The following is a 20,430-nucleotide window of genomic DNA, read 5'->3' on the forward strand; positions in this document are numbered from 1 at the left end:
AAATCACCAGATAGCTTTGCTTTTCCTGCTTGTGTCAGTTTCCTATTGCTTCTATGACAAATTACCACAAACCTAGGGCTTAAAACAATGCAAATTTATCATTTTACAATCCGGTGGGTCAGGAGTCTGCCACGGGTCTCACTGGACTAAAATAAAGGTGCTGAGAGGGCTGGTCCTGTCAGGAGGCTCTGGGGAGAATCCGCTCCCTTGCCTGTTCCAGCTCCTAGAGGTGCCCATGTTCCTTGGCTGGTGGCCCCTTCCTCCATCTTCAAACCCAGCAAGAGGGGTTGAGTCCTTTTCCCATTGTGTCTCTCTAACCCTTCTTTCATGGTCACGTCTCCCGCTGACCACAGTGAGAAAGATTGTCTCCTTTAAGGATCTGATTAGCCTGGGCCCACCTGGATAACCCGGGCGATGTCCCCATCTCAAGTCCCTTAACCTTAGCCACATCTGTAGGGTCCTCTCTGCCCGGTAAGGATGACGCGTTCACAGGTTCTGGAGATTAGCACGTGCACGTCTTTGGGTGGGTGCATTTTTCTGTCTGCCATACTGTTTTGCCAGGCTTTTGAAGAGATTAACCACGTAAGAAAACACCTGCCAAAGCAAATCCTGCTGAAATGTTTGTTATGACTGATTGCATGAAAGCTTCTCCTGTAGTGACTTATAAAAGCGTATATTCAGTTCAGTTTCACATTTTCAGTAAATGCACAGCACCTCCTGTGTCCAGGGCAGTAGACCAATGTGAATGAGGCACGGACCCGGCCCCATTTGGGAAGGCCCACAGAGTGTTCCCCAGGGCTCAAGTCACTATGACAGTCACTAAAGCTGTGGCCACAGCGACCATGTCTGCCTTGCTGGATTTCACCAGTGAGCCTCACCTAATGGCCATTCCTAGTGCAATACATTATCCTATCTTTATTTTGAGATATTTAACACGAGATATATTAGCACCAGCAAGCCTTCTGTCTTCGTTGCCAGCATGTCATTGGCAACATAATTTACTGACATTTCAAACCCTGCTGCCATTACTTAACATTCAAAGTTCATTTTTCCTCCTTCAAATATTGTTACTGAAAATTTAATTCATTATTGTTCATATTAATTTAGGTCATATTGTCTAAATCCTTTTCAAAACAAGAAAAGAAGAAATAAACAGTCTTTTTTAAGCTATACAGAAGAAAATTATGGCTACTGATCAGAATACTGAGCATCAGGAAGCTCCAATATCTTGAATAATTAATCTGATAAATGGTTTTTGCTGTGTTCGTGCACGTCGTTTGGTCCACAAACATTCAGTAGTTGCCTACAGGCTACAAAGCACCGTGTAAGTAGGTGCCGTGGGAGACCCAGGGAGGAGTAAGGCGTGACTCCCACCTGCACTGAAACACGCAGAGACGCCAAGGAGAAACTCTTGCAGCACAGGACTCCCTCACCGCCCCTCGTTACAGTTAACATGACCACTTCAGGAACTACAGATTAGCTGTTCCTTATTCCAAGGTGACACATTTTAAGGTTGTAGGAGAGCAAATGTCTACTTTTTTTAATGAGTAAAACATGGATTGGTCCTTTTATAAAGAACAGAAGGTAACACAGTTTTGTGTCTTTGACTATAATTTTGATAGATGCCGAATAATTTTTTCCCGTGCAGTTTTCATATTAAGTCTCTGTAAAATCAAAGGACATTTTCCTGGAGAGCTAAAATAATGTTCTTCTTAATGTTCTACTGATACAGACAGTTCCTGGAAAGAGCAGGAGGATGGATAGTTGACATGGGCTGTCTGTAAAATATCTCATATATTTGTTCCTAGCTTGTCAAGTTCTAGGTCATGGTCAAATATAGTTGAATTAATTCATTAGGTCCTGAGGTACCAAAGCTGGATTTCTCTACAGGGGAGACATTCATAAGCAATATTTTTGAGATTTAGTTGTTGAGATCTACGTAAAGATGCCTGGGCTCCCCAGACATGCAGGCCCACACGTTCCTGGCTTATTCTTAGATCTTGTCAACTAAAGAATAGCTATTTGAATTTTAAAATAACACGTTTTCTTCTAATAACAAAATTAAAAGTTAATAAGACAAATCCAAAATACAACATAAAGAGTAAAACACGGCTTGTGTAAAAAACTTCCAGTATTGCTCTTGAGTTTAAACACAGGGGAGATTATACTAGGTCTTGCTGAGTCACAAGTCTTATTTTTTTATTTCCTTTTTAAAATGTGTACTGGCCATGTTTAAGACTCTTGCAGAATGCTGCATTTATCCAAACTGAAAAATGGCCCTATAGCTCATCATTCTTTAAAAATGGTGTTCCAAATTTTTTTCTATTGTGAAATTTAGTTCCATTAAGTTTTTGCTCTGACTTACGCTAGCATTCATGAACTGCACGACACATTGGGTCTCTTCACGAGTTCTTCACCAGGAGAAGGGACTACCGTCTCTATTTTTGAGGACATCATTTTAAAAAGGAAGGTTAGATCATGGAGTCATCGATTTTCAGAGTTAGGGAAAATTTTCAAATAAAGACATTGCTGTCTTGAGAAATGATGGCTTGAGGAACAAACCCCATATCTTGTAAACAGAACTGGAACCAAAATCCAGGTGTCAAAATTTTGTTAATCCATTACCCATCTTTATAGTTGTGTAGCAAAAAAGAATTGGGAGTTCACATCGCAGAATTCTTTCTCTTACATCTTCCAAATTATGTTGTCCTTTTAAGTAAGAAATCCATTTTGTTTTTTCTGTGTCAGGCTTTAATTTGGACCATGGTAGCAGCAGCATTGACATTGGAAGAAATGTTTATAAGTAAATTCACTTAGTAATTTCTTGTAATCATGGCCTAAACAGTGAAGTAATACACTTCATAGTTGTAGATGTACTTGTTAGTTGGGAGCATCAATCACAGGAATTTTTTTAATTATTAGATTTTCTTACCCTACACTTAGCCTTTGAAGTTATGCACTATGTGTAGAGAATTCCCTACGGTTGACTGAATTGACTTTGAGTGCTAGAGGGGCAATTAGGCTTTTTTTAATACTATGCTGGTGTCCTTTTGCACCAGGAGAGTATTCCATTGCTTCACTTTTCTGATCTTTTACATTTTAGGAAATTCAGCCAGAACCTGGTTGCTCAGCTTTGGTACTTTGTGAAGTGTGTTTACTTCGGGCTGTCTGCCTACCAAATCCGTTGTGGCTACCCAACTCGTGTCCTTGGAAACTTCCTCACAAAGAGCTACAATTATGTCAACCTCTTCTTGTTTCAAGGGTAAGGACTCTCGGCACGCACGTCGCTCCCAGAGGGGAGGCTGGGGCTGAAGGGAGAATGCTGATGGGCAGCAGTGTAGATCCGCATGGACTCTTACAGTGCTTCACAAAAGAACAGTTACACCTCTTCAAACCCCTTTCCATGTGTAGTTGCCACACACCCAGCCACGATATTGTTCTAGGTCATCCACGAGGATTAATTTTCTATTTCTGTATCCTACATACTTACTGTGATAATATTGCAGGAGGAAAATAGATATACATGATCCTTAAGTATTAATACTTCTGCAAAAATGGAACAGGATAATTGGAATCTGGACTATTCCAAATACCTTCGGCATTTTAAGAATACAATAAGTTCACCCATTGAAGAGGGGCATTTATTCCACCTGACACCAACCTGAATGCCACACAACTTGCTTGTTGCTGGTTGTAAGTTAACTACTCAGATGAAGCATATTGGCTCTTCCACGTGAGGATTTCACTTGTAGTATCTCTCCTCTGTTCCCTCAGAAGTTATACCATGATATAGAGGGTCAGGCTACTCACGGCACTGCTCACTCCCTGGTGGCACCAGACCTGGGGACTGGTGACTTAGTCACAAAAGGGTGTTAAACATTCTCAGATGTTGTGAACTGTCATGAGTGGAACGATGTTTCACTTAGTGCCATCCTGGGTGGGGGCCTGACATTTCTTCTAGGGGTTGGGTTAGTGTTCCTCCAACAGAGCTGAGTAGCACGGGGTGCTTTCTGAGTGGTAACTCCGCCACTGTGAGGACCCAGGGATGAACCCCGGTTCTCCAGCTTGGGAGAAGCTCTGTGTCACTCAGGAAATAATGATAAGTCCCCAGACCTGAGAGGAGCCCAGGCCAACCCATTCCCAGCTGAAACACAAGAGGCTAACCAGAGTCCTGTCAGCCTTAGTCCGCCAGCTGTGGGCCCTCCCGCCTCCGCTGGTGAGGACTTCCTCTTACTTCTCTCATTTGCCCTCATCTTCCACTTACCTGGTGAATAGTCTTTCCCAGCTCATTCAACAGCAAAGCCCCAATAATTGACCAACAGATTCTCATAACATAAACAGATAAATGTTTAAAAAAGTGAAATTGTGGTTATTTGTAGATGATATGATCTTGTATAGAGAAAATTCTAAAGACTCACCCAAAAAACTGTTGGAACTAACCAACAAATTCAGTAAAGTTGTAGGATATAAAATGAACATACAGAAATCAGTTGTGTTTCCATATACTAACAATGAAACCTGAAAAAGAAATAAAGAAAACTCTCTCATTCACAATAGCAGCAAAAACAATAAAATACTTTGAAATAAATTTAACCAAAGAAGAGAAAGATTTATACAATGAAAACTACAAGACTTTGATGAGAAAAATTGCAGAAGACACCTTCAAACTTCTTTAAAAAAGGAATCCAAATTTATTAAGACATCTGCCCAAAAGAAAGGAATGGAAAATACCAAACCCTATATTGGACTTACAAAGAAAATCAGTTGTATTCCAAGTTGGATTTTACCATAAAGATCACCTTGAGAATTTTTTCTGTCACAAGAGCTAAAACAATAAGGAACTACATGAGCTGCCAGCGTTGGCCCGGTGATAGGGACCATCCCACAACCGTGTAACAATACGTGGTTTCTGCCAGGTTCCGCCTTGTTCCGTTTTTGACTGAGCTGAGGGCCGTGATGGACTGGGTGTGGACAGACACGACCTTGAGCCTCTCCAGCTGGATCTGTGTAGAGGACATCTATGCTCACATATTCATCCTGAAGTGTTGGCGGGAGTCAGAAAAAGTAAGTCAATAAAAATGCCTTATCCTTGTTTGTTTCTCTTAGATATATGCTGGTTATAAGATTAATGTGAGTTTCTGCAAGTATTATGGTCAAATAAATGGAGACGGGGCAAAAACTACCAGGCCCTATAAAAGTCCCATTGCTTTCCACCCTGCTGGAGTTGGGAACTGGGGACTTGCTGCTGCCTTAGCCAGCAAGAGCATCCAGATGTGCTCTTCCTTTGGCAACTGTACATTATAGTTATTTTAAAAGGAAGAAATGATATATTGGTGGATGACCCAGTAATTTTTAAATGGCTCACCTGGGAGCAGGAGGGAATGTGGTATGTAGAGAACTGTGGGGGCAGGAGACTTGGACTCTGGCTCACCTTCTCATTTACTCTGCGATGAGGGACAATTTAACTTCTGTGCAAAGGAAATTGAAATGCAAATATTTGCTTATTCTAAGGTTCAATTATGGGTAAAATTACTATTGTTTATTGGATTTTTCAAAACTTTGAGATGTGAAACAGGAGTTTTTGCACAATAGCAATAGAAATACCCAAAAAACATTAGCCAAGGTGGTATGAAATGTCTTTTTTCCTCATCTTGAGAATACCCTCTTTGGAAAATTCCTCCCTACTCCATATAATTTCCGGTGTGTTCTGCAGCTTCTTCTGCGAGTTTCAGCTTTGAAGTCATGGGGCCCATTGTACTGTGGCCTCTGTGTTAATGGGGTTTGTGGGAGTGAAGAGGATGGGGATTGGCAGTATACTTAAAATCATACTAACTCGTCCTGATTTTTAAGGAGCAAAAGAGTTGAGACGATGACAGAACATGAGAGCCAGTCTACCAAAGGGACATTGAGGGTAGCAATCAAGGTGACAGTGGGTCTGGAAATCATGACATATGAGGAAAAGTAGGAAGAACCAAGAGTCATTCAGTCTGAACTAGAAAAAAGTGGGGGGAGGCAAAAATAGTAGCTGTTTTTAACTATTTGAAATATTGGAAAACAGATGAAAAATTCAAATTAGGTTGTGAGACTCATGAAAACAGAATTAAGACAAGTAGGCAAAAGCTCCAGTAAGTCTCAATGGAACATGAAGAACTTTCTAATAATCAAAGCTACCTCATCACAGACGGGCCACCTCTGGACGTCTCCCTCCAGTTCCTGGAGCCATTCATTCAACAGGGGTTGTATCAGTTGTCGATTGCTGCCAACAAATATCTCAAAACTTAGTGGTTTAAAGATAACCATTTTTTCTGCTCACAGTTCTGGGGGTCAGCATTTTGGGCTGGGTACCACTGGGCAGCCTTGCCTGGTGTCACTCCTGTAGCTGCCATTTTGGAGGGAGCAATCATAGGCAAGGGAAAGGCAAGAGAGAGAATCAGTTCAAGAGAGGCAAGTCAAGAGGATGATTTCAGAACAAGAGGATCTGAACCTTTCTGAGATGGTAAGCAAAAGACCAGAAGAAAAAAGAAAAGTAAAAGTTCTTAGGATCAGAGGCAAAGGAGGAAGATCCAGATGGGGATCCGGAAAGTGTAGAATCAGAGGCAGGGAAATGGGTCAGCAGTGAAAGAGGAGCTGCTGTCCCACGAAGCTGAGGGGTGGAGGGCGGCAGCAGTGAACAAACTCATGCCAGATAGCCTGTCTTCTCCACAAGTAGACAAGTTCATCTGTTGAGAGCAAGAGTGAGAAAAGGCATTCTGAGTCCCCAAGCCTGCCCACAGGGTGCCAGAAACGATGAGGCGTCTCTTCCCCTGGATGAACGGGAGCGGGCTCTTTACAAGTGGGTTTCTGAATCCGAACTCCTGTAACTCTCCCACACAGAGGCAGGGCCATCTTTCATGTGAGCAGCTATGGCTGCCCTGTTCCTTGGCTCATACACGATTTTCACCGCCTTTGAGCCAACAGATGACAACAGTCTTTTTTTTTCTCCCCCTCAAAGCCCCCAAGTACATAGTTGTATACTCTACTTGTGGACAACATTCTTAATACTGTAGTGAGGCGGTCACACCCAATGCCCGTTCTCCTTATGAAGGACAGAGTCGTTCTGGCCCAGAACACTAGGCATTCTCGCCCAATTGAAGACTTGCAATTATCCTTTTTATTTTATCTTTAAGAGGTAAAAAGCCTCATTTTAATGCCTCACATCTACTTAAATATATACTTCTGTCTTAGGCTAAGTTGATGGCTGTTTCAGAACATCTGCTTTTTAAGTCAAGCATGGTAAAACTTCCTGAAAAGGGTACATATTAAGGGAGTCTATGGGCATCTGGCACTAGTTTCTACTCTACGCCATCAGAGACGAAACATTACCAGTGACAATCACTTGTCTAGTACGAAGTGGAAGAGTCAGCTTCTTTTAAAGTCAGTTTTGGGGGATTATTCCATGTCGACTGTAATATGCTCCTGGGACTTTATGAATATACTTTCTGAAGCAAGGACAATTTCCTGAAAGGCAAATTGCTCGCATGAGCACACACAATGCAGGCCGCTCGCTCCTAGTCACATTTTACAATCACTCCACGTAGCCATCTCCTGAAACATTGCAGGAAGCTGGCTGGAAGTGTAGCCCGACAGAGACGCAGGAGAGAGCTGACTGTCCCAGGAAGGGGAGGACGGAGCAGTGCAGGACGTGAAGGGGCAGTCTCTTTGGAAAGTGAGGGGAAAAGTGGCCTCATAGTTATAGACAGATCTGAAGGCCTTGGCCCTGTTCTCTCCTGGGAAATGCAAGGAGGGTTGAGCAGGAGGAGGGACGAGATGGGTGGGGGTTCTGGGGACTTGGAGATGAGCCTTCAGGAAAGCAACTGTGTGGTCCCACTTGAGGCAGAAGAGGAGACCCGAGCTGCTCTTGGCAGAGATAAGACAAATCTCCTTTAATTCACACGACTCTTTGCTATGGAATGCAGGGGTGCTGTCGGAGTGGGAGGAGTGGCCTATTGTCTAAACTTGCCTCACCGAGAAAATCATGAAAGAGCAAACCTACATGTGTGTGTATGCATATAGGTGTGTGCGTGTGTGCATTATGTGTATGAATATATATTTCAAATATTTAAATAGTAGACTCTAGTTTTTCTTTCAAAATAGAAAATTATAACCAACAGTATCAAATTCCAGAGCAAAAATATCGAAACACACTGCTGTGATCTGAACTTCACACAGCTTCCACAGAGCAGCGTCATCTAGAAGCATTATCTTATGTGCACTCGGTGTATTCTGTTCCCCATCCTGGCTCTCCTCTGCCCTCCACTGCAGCCCCCTGTCCTCATGTTTCCAGACCCATCTCCCACAATCACTAAGTGTCGAGGCTCGTAGAGCCTTTGTAGCAAGGTCCTTTAAAGTTCTTGAGAACATCTATACTGACTCCCAGGCCTCTCTCTGAGTTTGTGACCTAGCGCTCAGTGTCTCTCTTTCCTTACCTTAACCTATTGAAACGAACCGATCTCCCTGAGGGAGTGTGAGCCCCAGGGTAACAGGCCGGGTTGGGGAGTGGGGACGGCCACCATGCAATGTATATAGCCTAACCTCCAGGGTAACCCTGGAAGAAAACTGGTCACTGTGAAGCCACAAAGAACTAGGAATGCACGTATAGATCTGAAGTAGCTTTAATACCAGACAGCAAGCTAGCTCCTTCCACCTTGTGCAGAGTCTCTAAGCTCAGTGCTTGGTGAGTCCTTAATAAAAACAATAGAAGTGATTCCAGCCCTACCAGCACACTGCTCTTGTATGAGAGAGCAAACCCCTCGTGTGACACACACACCTACCCCCATCAATACACACCTACCCTCCCTCCAACACCACCCCCCAGAAGAGCACCCAGCGAGGGCCTGTGCAGAGTCACGGTGGCCCAGAGAAGGCGCTTCTGATCCTACACATCTTATTGTAGGATGTGAAAAACAACATCTTGGACAACCTGTGTCATGAGTAAAATTAAAAATGTTTTTCCACCCACCAAGGGCAGGAAGAGATCAGTTGAAAGGCATAGCTTTTGAATATTCAGAAATTTAAAGTCAAATGTCTTTCTCCTGCATGATCCCTTCAAAGCAGAACTACCGTTCAGCAGAGTCCTTGACCTGTGGGCCACCGGCATGACCCACACGGCCATTTTAAGGAGAAAGGCACTTAGGCTGTGGCGGTCCCTAGTGGTACTTCCTGGTACAGCGAGCTCATTACAGCCTCACGTCACTACCTAACTTCCTACCAGGTGGGGACAAGGCTGCTCTCCCCAGTTCAGAGCAGGCAGAGCAGAATCGGGACTGAATCCAGTCGCCCCCCTACTCCCCCTGGGATGGCACTGAGCCTTTGGGAACTCTTCCGTTGCAGAGATACCCTCAGCCTCGGGGGCAGAAAAAGAAGAAGGTGGTAAAGTATGGCATGGGGGGCATGATCATCGTGCTGCTCATCTGCATCGTCTGGTTTCCTCTTCTCTTCATGTCCCTGATCAAGTCTGTCGCTGGAGTGATCAACCAGCCCCTGGATGTCTCCGTCACAATCACCCTGGGAGGGTACCAGGTAATGGCTGTGCACTTCTCCCGGTCTCACCTACCTGCTGGCACCTCACCTGCCACAGGTGTCTTTCCTGATAACCACCCACAGGACGTGTGGTTAGGTTTTGCAATTCCGTATTTCCTATTTCAATTTTGACTATGTGATGTTTGAAATAAGGTGCACGAGACAGTGAAAGAATAGCTCTGTTTTGTTTTTGAGCACAGGCATAGTTCCTTCCAAAAGAGATCTCTGAGACCAGTTGCTGTTGGGTACTCAATGGGTGATATACGTGTAAATGTTTTTCTTTATCCCAGGATGCAGAGAACAGCTTTGGAATATTGACAACACTGTATACCTTTGTTTTCCAGCCTATTTTCACGATGAGTGCCCAGCAAAGCCAGTTGAAAGTTATGGACCAGCCAAAGTTTAATAAATTTATAAAAGCTTTTTCTAGGGACACTGTAAGTAAATGCATATAATAGATCTCTATGAAGATCTTTCACCTGGGTGAGCGTCCTGGTTGTCATATTTGTCACTGTTTGCCATGCCTGTGGTGGTGGGAAGGACTTTTCAGAGATTATCAATTATACCCAGCAGCTTCCTGGCCACTGGCCACTTTGATAATCTGAGACCTTATATCTATATTATTGAACAGAGTGTTAACAAACATAATTTTAATTCAGAACATTTTGATGTAAGCACAACAGATGTTGATTCTTTTTAAATTGTGAGAGATATGGATCCCTTTGACTGGTAGATCTGCCCTGGAAATCTATCTTAATGAAAGAATTCAAAATATGGGGAAAGCTCTGTGCAGGCACCTGCTCCTGAGAGCATTCTCTGCAGTAGTAAAAACCAGCAGCAACTTGAGGGTCCAACAAGGAGGAGCTGGTTGAATAAATAACGGCAGGTGTACTTCTTGGATTTGATTGGCACTGGCTTGTGGGGTGTTCGGTGGGGGAGAAGGGGTAGCACTTTTTATTTTATTTACATGCCATGCTGTCTGAATATTTGCCAAGCAACCTGTCTTGTAATGAAAAATAATCATTACAAAGACTACACATGGCAGGAAAATTTGTCAAGATAAAACGTAAATGAAAAGGTTATACAATATTATTTTTAAAATGATAAAAAAATCAGATACTCATCTCTTGCTGCATAAAACAGTGATAAGATTCTGGTGGCAGAGTTGTGCCCGATGTAATTCTTTTCTCTACATCCCAAACTTCTAATAATATGCTAACATGATTTTTCATAATTAAAATTTACTTTACAAGTAATGCTTTTTATTTAAAGAAAGTGATTAGGCAAACTTTTCTCTTTTGTAAAATTATCCGCCTATAATGCACACTGTCAAAACTAATCTTGAAGAATGAACAGCTATGGGGCCAGGGCCAGGATGTCCTGGGTGTGTTAAATTTGACTCTCTCACAAGAGACGTTCCCCAGTAGTTGATAGATTTCCTTCTTAGTGGGGAGGAAAAGTGACACTCAAGCATCTGACTTTTCTTTACTGTTTAATTAGAATGACTCCACAGCTGCATTACTGTGGCAACACCACCCCTGGGTTTGGCGACGTGACTGCCCGTACCTGTGGGAGCACAGTTAGTACAATGGAACGCCGAGACAGTCCATTATAGAGATTTTCCTTTCATAGGAAGAAATCCTCTCTATTCAGTCAGTTACAAGGAAGAGTGATCACTTTCCTTATGTATCATCACGTATGTGATCTATTTATGCATGTATATTTGTGCGCATACAGGGTGCTATGCAATTTCTGGAAAATTATGAAAAAGAAGACATAACAGTAGCAGAACTGGAAGGAAACTCAAATTCTTTGTGGACCATCAGCCCTCCCAGTAAGCAGAAAATGATACACGAACTCACGGACCCCAATAGTAGCTTCTCTGTTGTTTTTTCCTGGAGTATTCAGAGGTAGTTACTGTGCTTCCATGCATAATTTCCCCCTTTCCCCCATCTAAACTCAGGGCGGGGGTGGGGTAGAAGGATAGAAGAATTCCGGTAATGTGGATCTTGGTTGACACTGCATCTTGGGAATACCCATTTGATGCTAAAACTAACATTTTTATTTATTAAGTAATGACTTGCTTGGGAATCATTGACAAAACTAAGAACTTCTTCAGTTTCCCTTTTTTCTGCTAACTTCAGTTTTTAAAGAGAGGCTGGCAATGAGTTCTGCAAACAAGAGAGAGAGGTAGAAAGAAAAGAAAGAGGTGATGATTATAAAATGAAGCAGAGTCTGGGTGAATTCTAAGATTTCTCTGAAAGGTTGAAGTTTTGTCTTAATAATAAAGAACTTGCAGCCTCTGGAGCCTCGGCTGCTCACTCCACGCCTCCGACACCAGGGAAGCCCTGGGGGATCTGTCCTCCAAGCGTGACTGTGAGAGCAGCCTGGCAGCCCCAGGATGGAGAGCTGAGGAGCTTCCTTTCCACCTAAGCTGAGCCCGTGGCAGCATGCAGCCACTGCTTCACTTCTTTAGACAGAGCATGTCTTAGGAAAAGTTCTTGCAGCCAAAAGCTGGACACGTTAACAGTGTCGCTTGGGGGCCTCGAGGCAGGACAGGAGCCAATGAGTTTTCTTTCTGTAATCACACTCCTGTGACAGGGACTCTGGGCAAGCTTATTTGGTCAGGGAAGTGATAGGTCCATTTGGGTCCACAATACCAGCTTCTTGGAATTCAGAAAGAATCACGATAGATAGAGAATCAGGCTTTTCCAATCTACAGGGAATTTACAAGGAAACGGTAAAGAATATTTCAAAGTGAGCTGTTCAGAATTTAAAGAACTCCTTCTTTAATCTTATTTTCTCCTTTCAAATGTCCCCAATTCCTCACACGGAATTCTGTACTGCCAAAAATTTACTTCCTAGCCTTTTCTTTGAAGAGCTACCAAAACAAGAACAATACCAATGAAAATTAAAAATCACCCTGATTGAACAATCTTTTTAAAACATGTGGAGACTAGCTTGATGGGGTTACTGTAAACAGTGTTGGGAAACTCCTGTCAGAGGTCAAGATGGTTTCTCTGTGAGTCAGCGGACTCTGTCCTCGCCCGCCTCTGTTCTGGAGGGGTTTGTGGCCTCCTGGGGTTGTACTAACTTGGTTGTCTAAGAGGCTGGACATAAAGGTGAGGCAGACACACAGGGTTGGGTTGACACTTGTGAACCCAGTGAAAACTTGGTGAGATTAATAAAATGAAGAATCACGTGAATTTTTAAATCTCTCTTCCCGACTTCTGAATAATCACTGACATTGAGCTCTTTTTTTTTTTTTTTTTCCACAGAAACATGAGTCTGGGTGCAAAAGCAGAAATAGCAACAGATAAGCTTTCCTTTCCTCTTAAAAATACTACCCGAGAGAATATAGCTAAAATGATAGCTGGCAACAACACAGAAAGTTCCAAAACACCTGTGTAAGTTGACTGTTGCTATTAACACAGCTTCAATAGATGTGTCTATCTGGTACCTAAGCTCCATCTACAAATGCTTGTGTTCAAGAACCTCAGTAACTGAGCGAATTTCTGTTTGGAAGCCTCATTGTGCTGGATTAAAGCAACTCCATTTCTTCCTTCCTGCTCTCCGTCCACTCACACAGGGAGGGTTGATCGCATCTCTGGGTAGCAGGCCTTGCTGAATCTGACCATAAGCACCAGAAGCCAGGGAAAGACCCTGTGGGACCCTCTGCTACTGCTACTCCTGCTGCAGGGTCACTGGATGCCTGGCCAATGAATGGGGGATGAAGGAAGCCAAGGGGGAAAAGGAAATTCGGGGGGAAAAACTACATTTTAACATATTATCCTGCCGTACAAGTACTCCACTTCAAACAATCCAAACCGTGATGTATAGATTCTGACATGAGAACTAGCAAGAGAAAAAGATGCTATTGGCGTAAAACTGCCAAGTGGAATATTCCCGACGTCCCCCAGGCTTGCCCAGGCTGCCCTCCAGTCTGCCCGGCCCTGTTTTAATGCAGTGACGATAGGAAGCGCCCTGATGCAGTCCTCAGATGTGTCCCCAAGACAGCCCTTGTCAATCGTTAAAGTGGAGGGGCCCTTGAAGATCGTCCAGTCCCTGCATCATTTCCGGGTGAGAACACGGGTCTAGAGAGGCGAAACGGCCTCAGGCCAGCTCGCCCACCGCAGAAGCAGGGCCGAGCCGGGGTCAGCAGGTCTCTTCTCAGCCCTCACTCTGCGTGAGCAACTCATGCAGGCCACTTGATTATAGATATTTTTGAAATCCTAAAACTTAAAATTAGAAGAGTGCTCAATGCGATTGATGAGAGTTACAGGATCCTAGCAAGAAAGAGCCCTGAGCTTCAGGAACAGTCACAGACAGGGGAAAATGTCTGTAGCAGGTTTTAAGCCATTAACTAGCTGGTGTACAGAGTTCACACGAGGATCTGGAGAGAACCTGGTGAACTCGCTCAGCCTCAGAGAAGTCTGATTATAATGGAAATGCATAAATTATGATGACTACATGTTGCGTAGATGTATGAAGACTCTCGCCATTATTTGTTTGATACGAGGTCAAAAATAACAACAAAAAATCAACTTTATGTGGGTAAATCAACTAAAACTTAATTACCTCCTTTTTTTTCTTAATGCACAGGACTATAGAAAAGATCTACCCGTATTACGTGAAAGCACCCAGTGATTCCAACTCAAAACCTATAAAGCAACTGTTGTCTGGTAAGAATGAGAAGGAATTGTTTCAGAAATTTTTTTAGTCCTTCTTTCATTCAACTTCTACAGTTTGCATTTTCAGCCTTTATCAAGCTCCTTTCTGGTTTATTTCCCTGTGTGACACGGCTTGCAAGAAGCCTAAGACTGCCAGCTGCCTTCGCCAGCCAGAAGGAGTCATGTGCTCATCCAGGAGCCATATTCTTCATTTTCATTGATATAGAACACTCTGTCTTTCATTGATATACAACAGGATTGGCTTAGATCCACGTTTAGTGACTTTTACTACTGATTAATCTGTCTGTTTACTTGTTTCTGTTAGCAGCCATATTTTTGGCAGAAAACTGTCTCATACAGTGTTAAATATGAAGGCTCCCTCCCTCCCCCCAGCCAATAAGAACAATAAAAAGACAGCAGGAATGTACTTGATTCAGCCTAAGGGTGATTAAATTCAATAGTCCTACTCTGAGGACTATATCTTCCCAATATAACAGTGATGGTAGCGAATTGGTATTTTGGGACTCTTAATTATCGAGCACTGTGTGACTTAATCAATTACCTGGACCAGAGTAGATGTATACACCTGGGAAAGGTAGAAGGACAATGCAGTTATCCAGTTCATGTGCATTCATTGCCGACATGGATCACTTACTGTCACCAGGCAGTGTGCTGGGCACTGGAGACCAGCCTCTGCATGGCTCGCGTTTAGCTGGAAAGACAGAGATGTAAGTAAACAGTCAGAATCCCCATGGAGATTGCCAGAAATAGAGGCAGGAAAGAAGGCCGGCGGAGGACAGCACTGGCTGGCCCCCACATCTGTATGCTCTTCTTCCTCGACGGTAAAAACATATGTCTTGCAAGGTAATTGCAAGATGCATTGAGAACCTGGTACAGTCCTCCCTTGGTATCCGTGGGGGATTGGTTCCAGGACCCCCAAGGACACCAAAATCCAGATGCTCAAGTCCCTTATGTAAAATGGGGCAGTATTTGCATATAACCTACCCACATCCTCTTGTTTACTTTAAATCATCTCTGGATTACTTACAGAGCCCACTACAAGGTAAATGCTGTGTAAATAGTAGTTATACTGTATTGTTTAGGGAATAATGACAAGAAAAAAAGCCTGTACACGTTCAGGACAGATGCAACCATCATAGGCCGTTTCGATCAACCGTTGGTTGACTCCGCAGTTGCAGAAGCCAGGGATACAGAGGGTCAACTGTATTTCCCTTTCAATCTGGAATAGTTCTAGAAATGTTTGGTCTGACATTACAGACTGCCTCACAATCAGTCATTACCCCTGAAACGGTTCTGTCCCTCAGCAGGCTCTGCCCTGCCGCATTACCTCAGCAGGTCATCTCCTCCTGCCTTCCCAGTGGGTTCCAGCCGGCCAGGGGCCACTCCTTCAGCCTCCTTTCTCTTCTTGGCAAAACATCTTGTATTTTCACAGACCCCTTCTTTCTTCCCTTCAGCCTCAAATAAAGATGTGTCCTCTCTCCCTTGCAAGGTCAGCCTTTCCCTGTGCCCTGGGTCCCATCCCCTTCCTGCCTTCATCCGTGCAGCATCCTTTATCCACCTCCTCTTTGACCTGTGCTGTGCCTCTCCTCACACTGGCTTGTCTGCCTGTGAATGATCTAAACTCCAACCTACAAAGTCCCTGTTCCCCAGACCACCTGGCTTTGGTGTTCTCAGATCCTGCCTACAGCTTATCTGATGAGCTTTACTGAGGTATTTCTGATCTTGACCACAAGGTATATTTAGCAGAGGCTAATGGTTATCACCAGTTTATGGGTGAGGAAACTGAGGCTCCAAGTGTGAAGGTTATACAACCGATATGTGCAAGAACCAGATCCAAACTTGGCCTATCTGGTCCCGGGGCCAAATTTCCCCTCAGAACTGTCTCTGGACATCAGAACCAACATTATTCCTGTCCCTAAGTATTCCGAGTGGTTCACATTCTTCCTGGGTGAGGACTTTATCTTTCTCAGTTTCCTGCCTTTCTTCACTCTCCATGATCCATCCATCTAGCCATCCATCCATCTAACAAACAGATGTTTATTGCCAGGCACTGTCCTAGACTCCTCTGATCTAGGAATTTGGCGTGAGATAATGCAGACTTGGTTCCTGCCTTCATGGAGTTTACAACCCACCGCCATGTTTCTCAGTGGAGGCCCTATTATCATTGGTAGGGGTGGCTCTTCTTAGAAAGACCTATATAGTGTAGTTCTAAGCTGTTTCTTTGCCTTATCTTCTACTATTCTTTCACAATCACCTTATGCTTCAACAAAAGCAATCATTGATCATACATTAGGGTTTTCAGAACTTTGCAGAACTTCATGCCATCAATCTTCACTGAAAGGGTCTCCTCTCCCCACTCCATCTCCACCTATTGAAGTTCTCACTCAGCAAAACTCAGCTCAGAAGGTATCTCCTCTGGGAAGCCCTCATGGGTCATACCAACCAGGAGCGATCTCTCCAAGCTAACAGACCTTGTCAGTCCAGGCCCTTGGGTGGTTGCCACATGCCCTTAAATTGTGCTCATGTCCATGGTCTTTCCCACTGAGATAAGGAACCATGCTGTATGCAACTTTGTAACCTCTAGCACCTAGCCTTTCTCCTAGAAGACACTCAGTAAATCCTAGTAATATGTATGAATCAGTCAATTCAATCAAGAGTCAATGATTTGGGTTTTTAAATGTCTAAGTAGTTATTTGGAATAATTAGCACAGGGGGTCTTTCACTGCCCCCCTGTGATTTGGCTGCCATGCACATGTAGCAACAGTGACTAACCTCATTAGTGAACAAGAGAAACCCCGTTCACCCCTAGTGCACGCTCTTCCTTTTCCACTTGCATTGCTAGCGTGTCCATACGTCCTTCTGTCCTGGAACCATGTGCTTTGAATGATAACTGGGTTTGGGCATCTGAGAACTGTTGATGTGCATGAAATCCTAAACTTCTCAAGCTAGCTTGATTTTATTTTTCTCCTCTTCCAGAAAATAATTTCATGAATATCACCATCATTTTGTCAAGAGATACTTCAACTAAATCTAACAGTGAGTGGTGGGTTCTCAACCTGACCGGAAACAGAATATACAACCAGCATGCTCAGGCCTTGGAGCTGGTGGTCTTCAATGACAAAGTCAGCCCCCCTAGCCTGGGGTTCCTGGCTGGCTACGGGTAAGGACTCATTTAAGGGTTAACGGTTACAAGAGTCTACTTCTGTGTCCTATCAAGTTGAGGATGGTAGGCCTTTTATCTTCTTAGAGTTCTCGAATTTTATAGTTGGAATATTAAAATTCACATCTCTTTGGCCCTTCATTTTAAAAAATAAGGGAACAGTGTCCCAAAGAAGTCAAAATGCCTTGTGTGAGTCACACCATTAATGACAGTACTAGAAGCCACATTTCCAGCTTCTTAACTCTACACCTTTCCTGTTATAGCATAGGTTGATGCATTCAGGGTTTAAACTTAGAATTTGGCATCGATTTCTGCTTAGATTTCCTTCTGACCTTAGCAGATATAGGATCAACTAGAAATCACAGTTTTGGACATAACCAATGTTACCATTTCACCACGTTCTGAGGCTTAAATCTTAGGACACACACATTCCCTACAAGATACAAGTGGAAAGTTTTCTGTTTCCCAGAACAAGCCTCTTAATAAATCATTGTCTATCCAGGATTTTATTATACAAATGAACCTCCATACAGTGATGGATGGCAATTAGACTTTGAGTGGTGAACGCAGCTTAGTCTTCACAGAAATTGAAACATAAACCTGTTAAAGTGAAAAGTGCGAGGTACAAAAAGTGTATGGTGCATTTGCATTTCTACCAAATACAGCATGTGGTCTATGCATACAATATATGCAGAAAACCAGCTGAAGTTCATACGTGAAACCGTTAGCATTGATTATTTCCAGGAAGTGAGATTTCAAAGGACTTTCATTTTTCATGCCTACAGTTCTATAATAGGTCAATGCTTTTTTACGAAGAACATAAATTACCTTTTTAATCAGAAAAAAAATAAATGTTTTCACCAAAGGGAAGAAATTTAAGCTTTCATAAGTTTATCACATCTTCTGTGAAGTTTGAGGAAAATGTTATTTTTTCTTTTAGACACGTCCAATAGTACACGTTTAACTGCTAAGTACAATTTCTACTTAATTTTTTTTCAGTATCATGGGACTGTATGCTTCGGTTGTCCTCGTGATTGGGAAGTTTGTCCGTGAATTCTTCAGTGGGATTTCTCACTCCATCATGTTTGAGGAGCTTCCAAATGTCGATCGAATTTTGAAGTTGTGCACGGATATTTTTTTGGTTCGAGAGACAGGGGAACTGGAACTAGAGGAAGATCTCTATGCCAAATTAATATTCCTGTATCGTTCACCAGAAACCATGATCAAATGGACCAGGGAAAAAACAAATTGATACCTTACGACACAGACTGCAAGTCAAGTTAACATTTGAATTTTCAGAAAAAAACAAAGCACAATATTCTCATAAGAGCTAAACATTTCTAGTCTGATGGAAATGGTTTCTCTTCTGGCAGGTGGCCAAAAGGAGTCGACTTCCTTTTGCAGTCCAAGCTACCTTGCAAGTTAAGGCGCTATTGAAAACGTTATTTGTAATTCCATTTCTCTGCAGTCAGGGCTACTTGCTTTATGTTTAGTCAACGGTGTCTTGCGTTCTGATTGACTGTGTGAAGGAATCATTTATGGCTCTGCTCCCTCAGAGAAACAGAAGAGAAGAAGGAAGAGGAGAGACTCTCATGTTCTCCCGTGTGGGCTCGCACCCCTCCTGCAGAGATGCCGTCAGGCGGTGTACAGGGCTCTGTCGCCCAAGGGGGATCTGCTGGGAGGAGAACAGATGGGCCTTGGCGCACCCAAAAGGTCACAGCAATAGGAGGCTGAGAACTCCTGAGCAATTCTGAGGGGAGAGAGGGAGGGAGCCAATGGCCGTGAAGATGCCCGTGGAAGGACAAGCCTCATTCTAAGCAAAAAGATAACATTAGTGACACTCTTACTGCCTTATCTTAACTGAAGACTCATAAGACATCTTTCCATTAAACACCAGTGACGTCTCAGGAAAAAAAAAAAAGCAGCAAAACAAGTATGTGGACACCGGCTTTGCTGAGGCCCAGCTGGTGACGCCCAGCAGTGGTGGTGGCTGTTCTGCCTCAGAGAGTAGCCACTCCTCGGCAACACGGACACAGGTAGACAGATACGCGTGCTGCCCCGCTGGACCTGGAACCCTGCGACTTTGTAGGTTTGCTCCCTGAGGTCCTGAGCTCTCCTACCTTTCCCCAGCCCTCAACACGCTTTTCCCCATTTCAATGATTTAAGGCAATGGTTTTTCCAATATGTGACATTTTCCTCCCTGTTTTTCAGGTATATCAAAGAGTTTACATATTCCAATTCACATTTTTACATCTGAGACGGGTTTTTTAAGTTCATAATTATGAAAGAAATATGTATATTGAGCTTGGGGAAATAAAAAATGGCCTTTTCTTAAATTATTATTATTATTGATAATACAACCTCTTCATTAAATAGCAATGTAGCATGAAAACTTATGATTGAAATGTAGTTTTCATTCCATATTAAAATACAGTTTCTGAGAGGAATCATTGAATGGACTAGAATATGTCAAAGAAAGGATCTTATGTAGTCTGGGTTCAGGACTGACTTAAAATAAAGCACATCTTGCAAAGTCCTTTTAAGAATACCCCTCCTTCTGCCTTTTTTTGCATGAAATAGGAAAAGTAATTGTTTTCAGTATTGTGTGCAAGGAGTTAAAAAAATTAACTGAGATAAGAATCCACTTCTTGTTGTTGTTATTGATTTTCACATGTGGGTGCTCTATATGAACAGTATGAAGAGGAAATGACCAGTAACAAATTGATTTCCAAACAGGAAGCTATTACAGTGAACGTGGAGCTTTAAAAAAGTAGCAGAGTACAAATGGTGCCAGTGTCTTCTAGAGAATTAGCGCGTATTTGTTCTCAACCGTGAAAGCCGGCGCCCTTCCACCCTGCCCGCAATAAACGCTTCACTCATTTTAACAACAAATCAGACCACTTGGGGAACGCGTTCCGGTTTCCGGACAGCAGGAAGCATCACTGTGCATATTTCTGGTTGTGAATTCTTTCTTTTAAAAATGTCAACAGGGAATTTCCAGAGAGCGTGTTACCACACATT

At 43.1% G+C, this 20,430-nt stretch overlaps 1 protein-coding gene across 4 annotated transcripts in view; it reads left to right on the forward strand.

Annotated features, from left to right (window-relative positions):
• Window positions 1-20,048, forward strand: part of PIEZO2 (piezo type mechanosensitive ion channel component 2) — a 418,746-nt gene extending 398,698 nt beyond the window's left edge. For 3 of the 4 annotated variants that reach the window (XM_046670819.1, XM_046670820.1, XM_046670821.1), the window contains 9 exons: window positions 3,104-3,262; window positions 4,917-5,064; window positions 9,370-9,558; window positions 9,903-9,995; window positions 11,296-11,468; window positions 12,837-12,965; window positions 14,161-14,240; window positions 17,226-17,409; window positions 18,409-20,048. In XM_046670819.1, coding sequence (XP_046526775.1) covers window positions 3,104-3,262; window positions 4,917-5,064; window positions 9,370-9,558; window positions 9,903-9,995; window positions 11,296-11,468; window positions 12,837-12,965; window positions 14,161-14,240; window positions 17,226-17,409; window positions 18,409-18,661 — 1,408 coding nt within the window. In that variant the 3' untranslated portion in view covers window positions 18,662-20,048. Of the gene's footprint in view, window positions 1-3,103; window positions 3,263-4,916; window positions 5,065-9,369; window positions 9,559-9,902; window positions 9,996-11,295; window positions 11,469-12,836; window positions 12,966-14,160; window positions 14,241-17,225; window positions 17,410-18,408 lie in introns of those variants that run through there. The other variant, XR_006889979.1, reaches the window with a different exon arrangement.
• Window positions 20,049-20,430: the final 382 nt, after the last annotated feature.

The sequence above is a fragment of the Equus quagga genome, chromosome 9 (genome assembly GCF_021613505.1).
Source record: "Equus quagga isolate Etosha38 chromosome 9, UCLA_HA_Equagga_1.0, whole genome shotgun sequence".
Taxonomy (NCBI): Eukaryota; Metazoa; Chordata; class Mammalia; order Perissodactyla; family Equidae; genus Equus; species Equus quagga.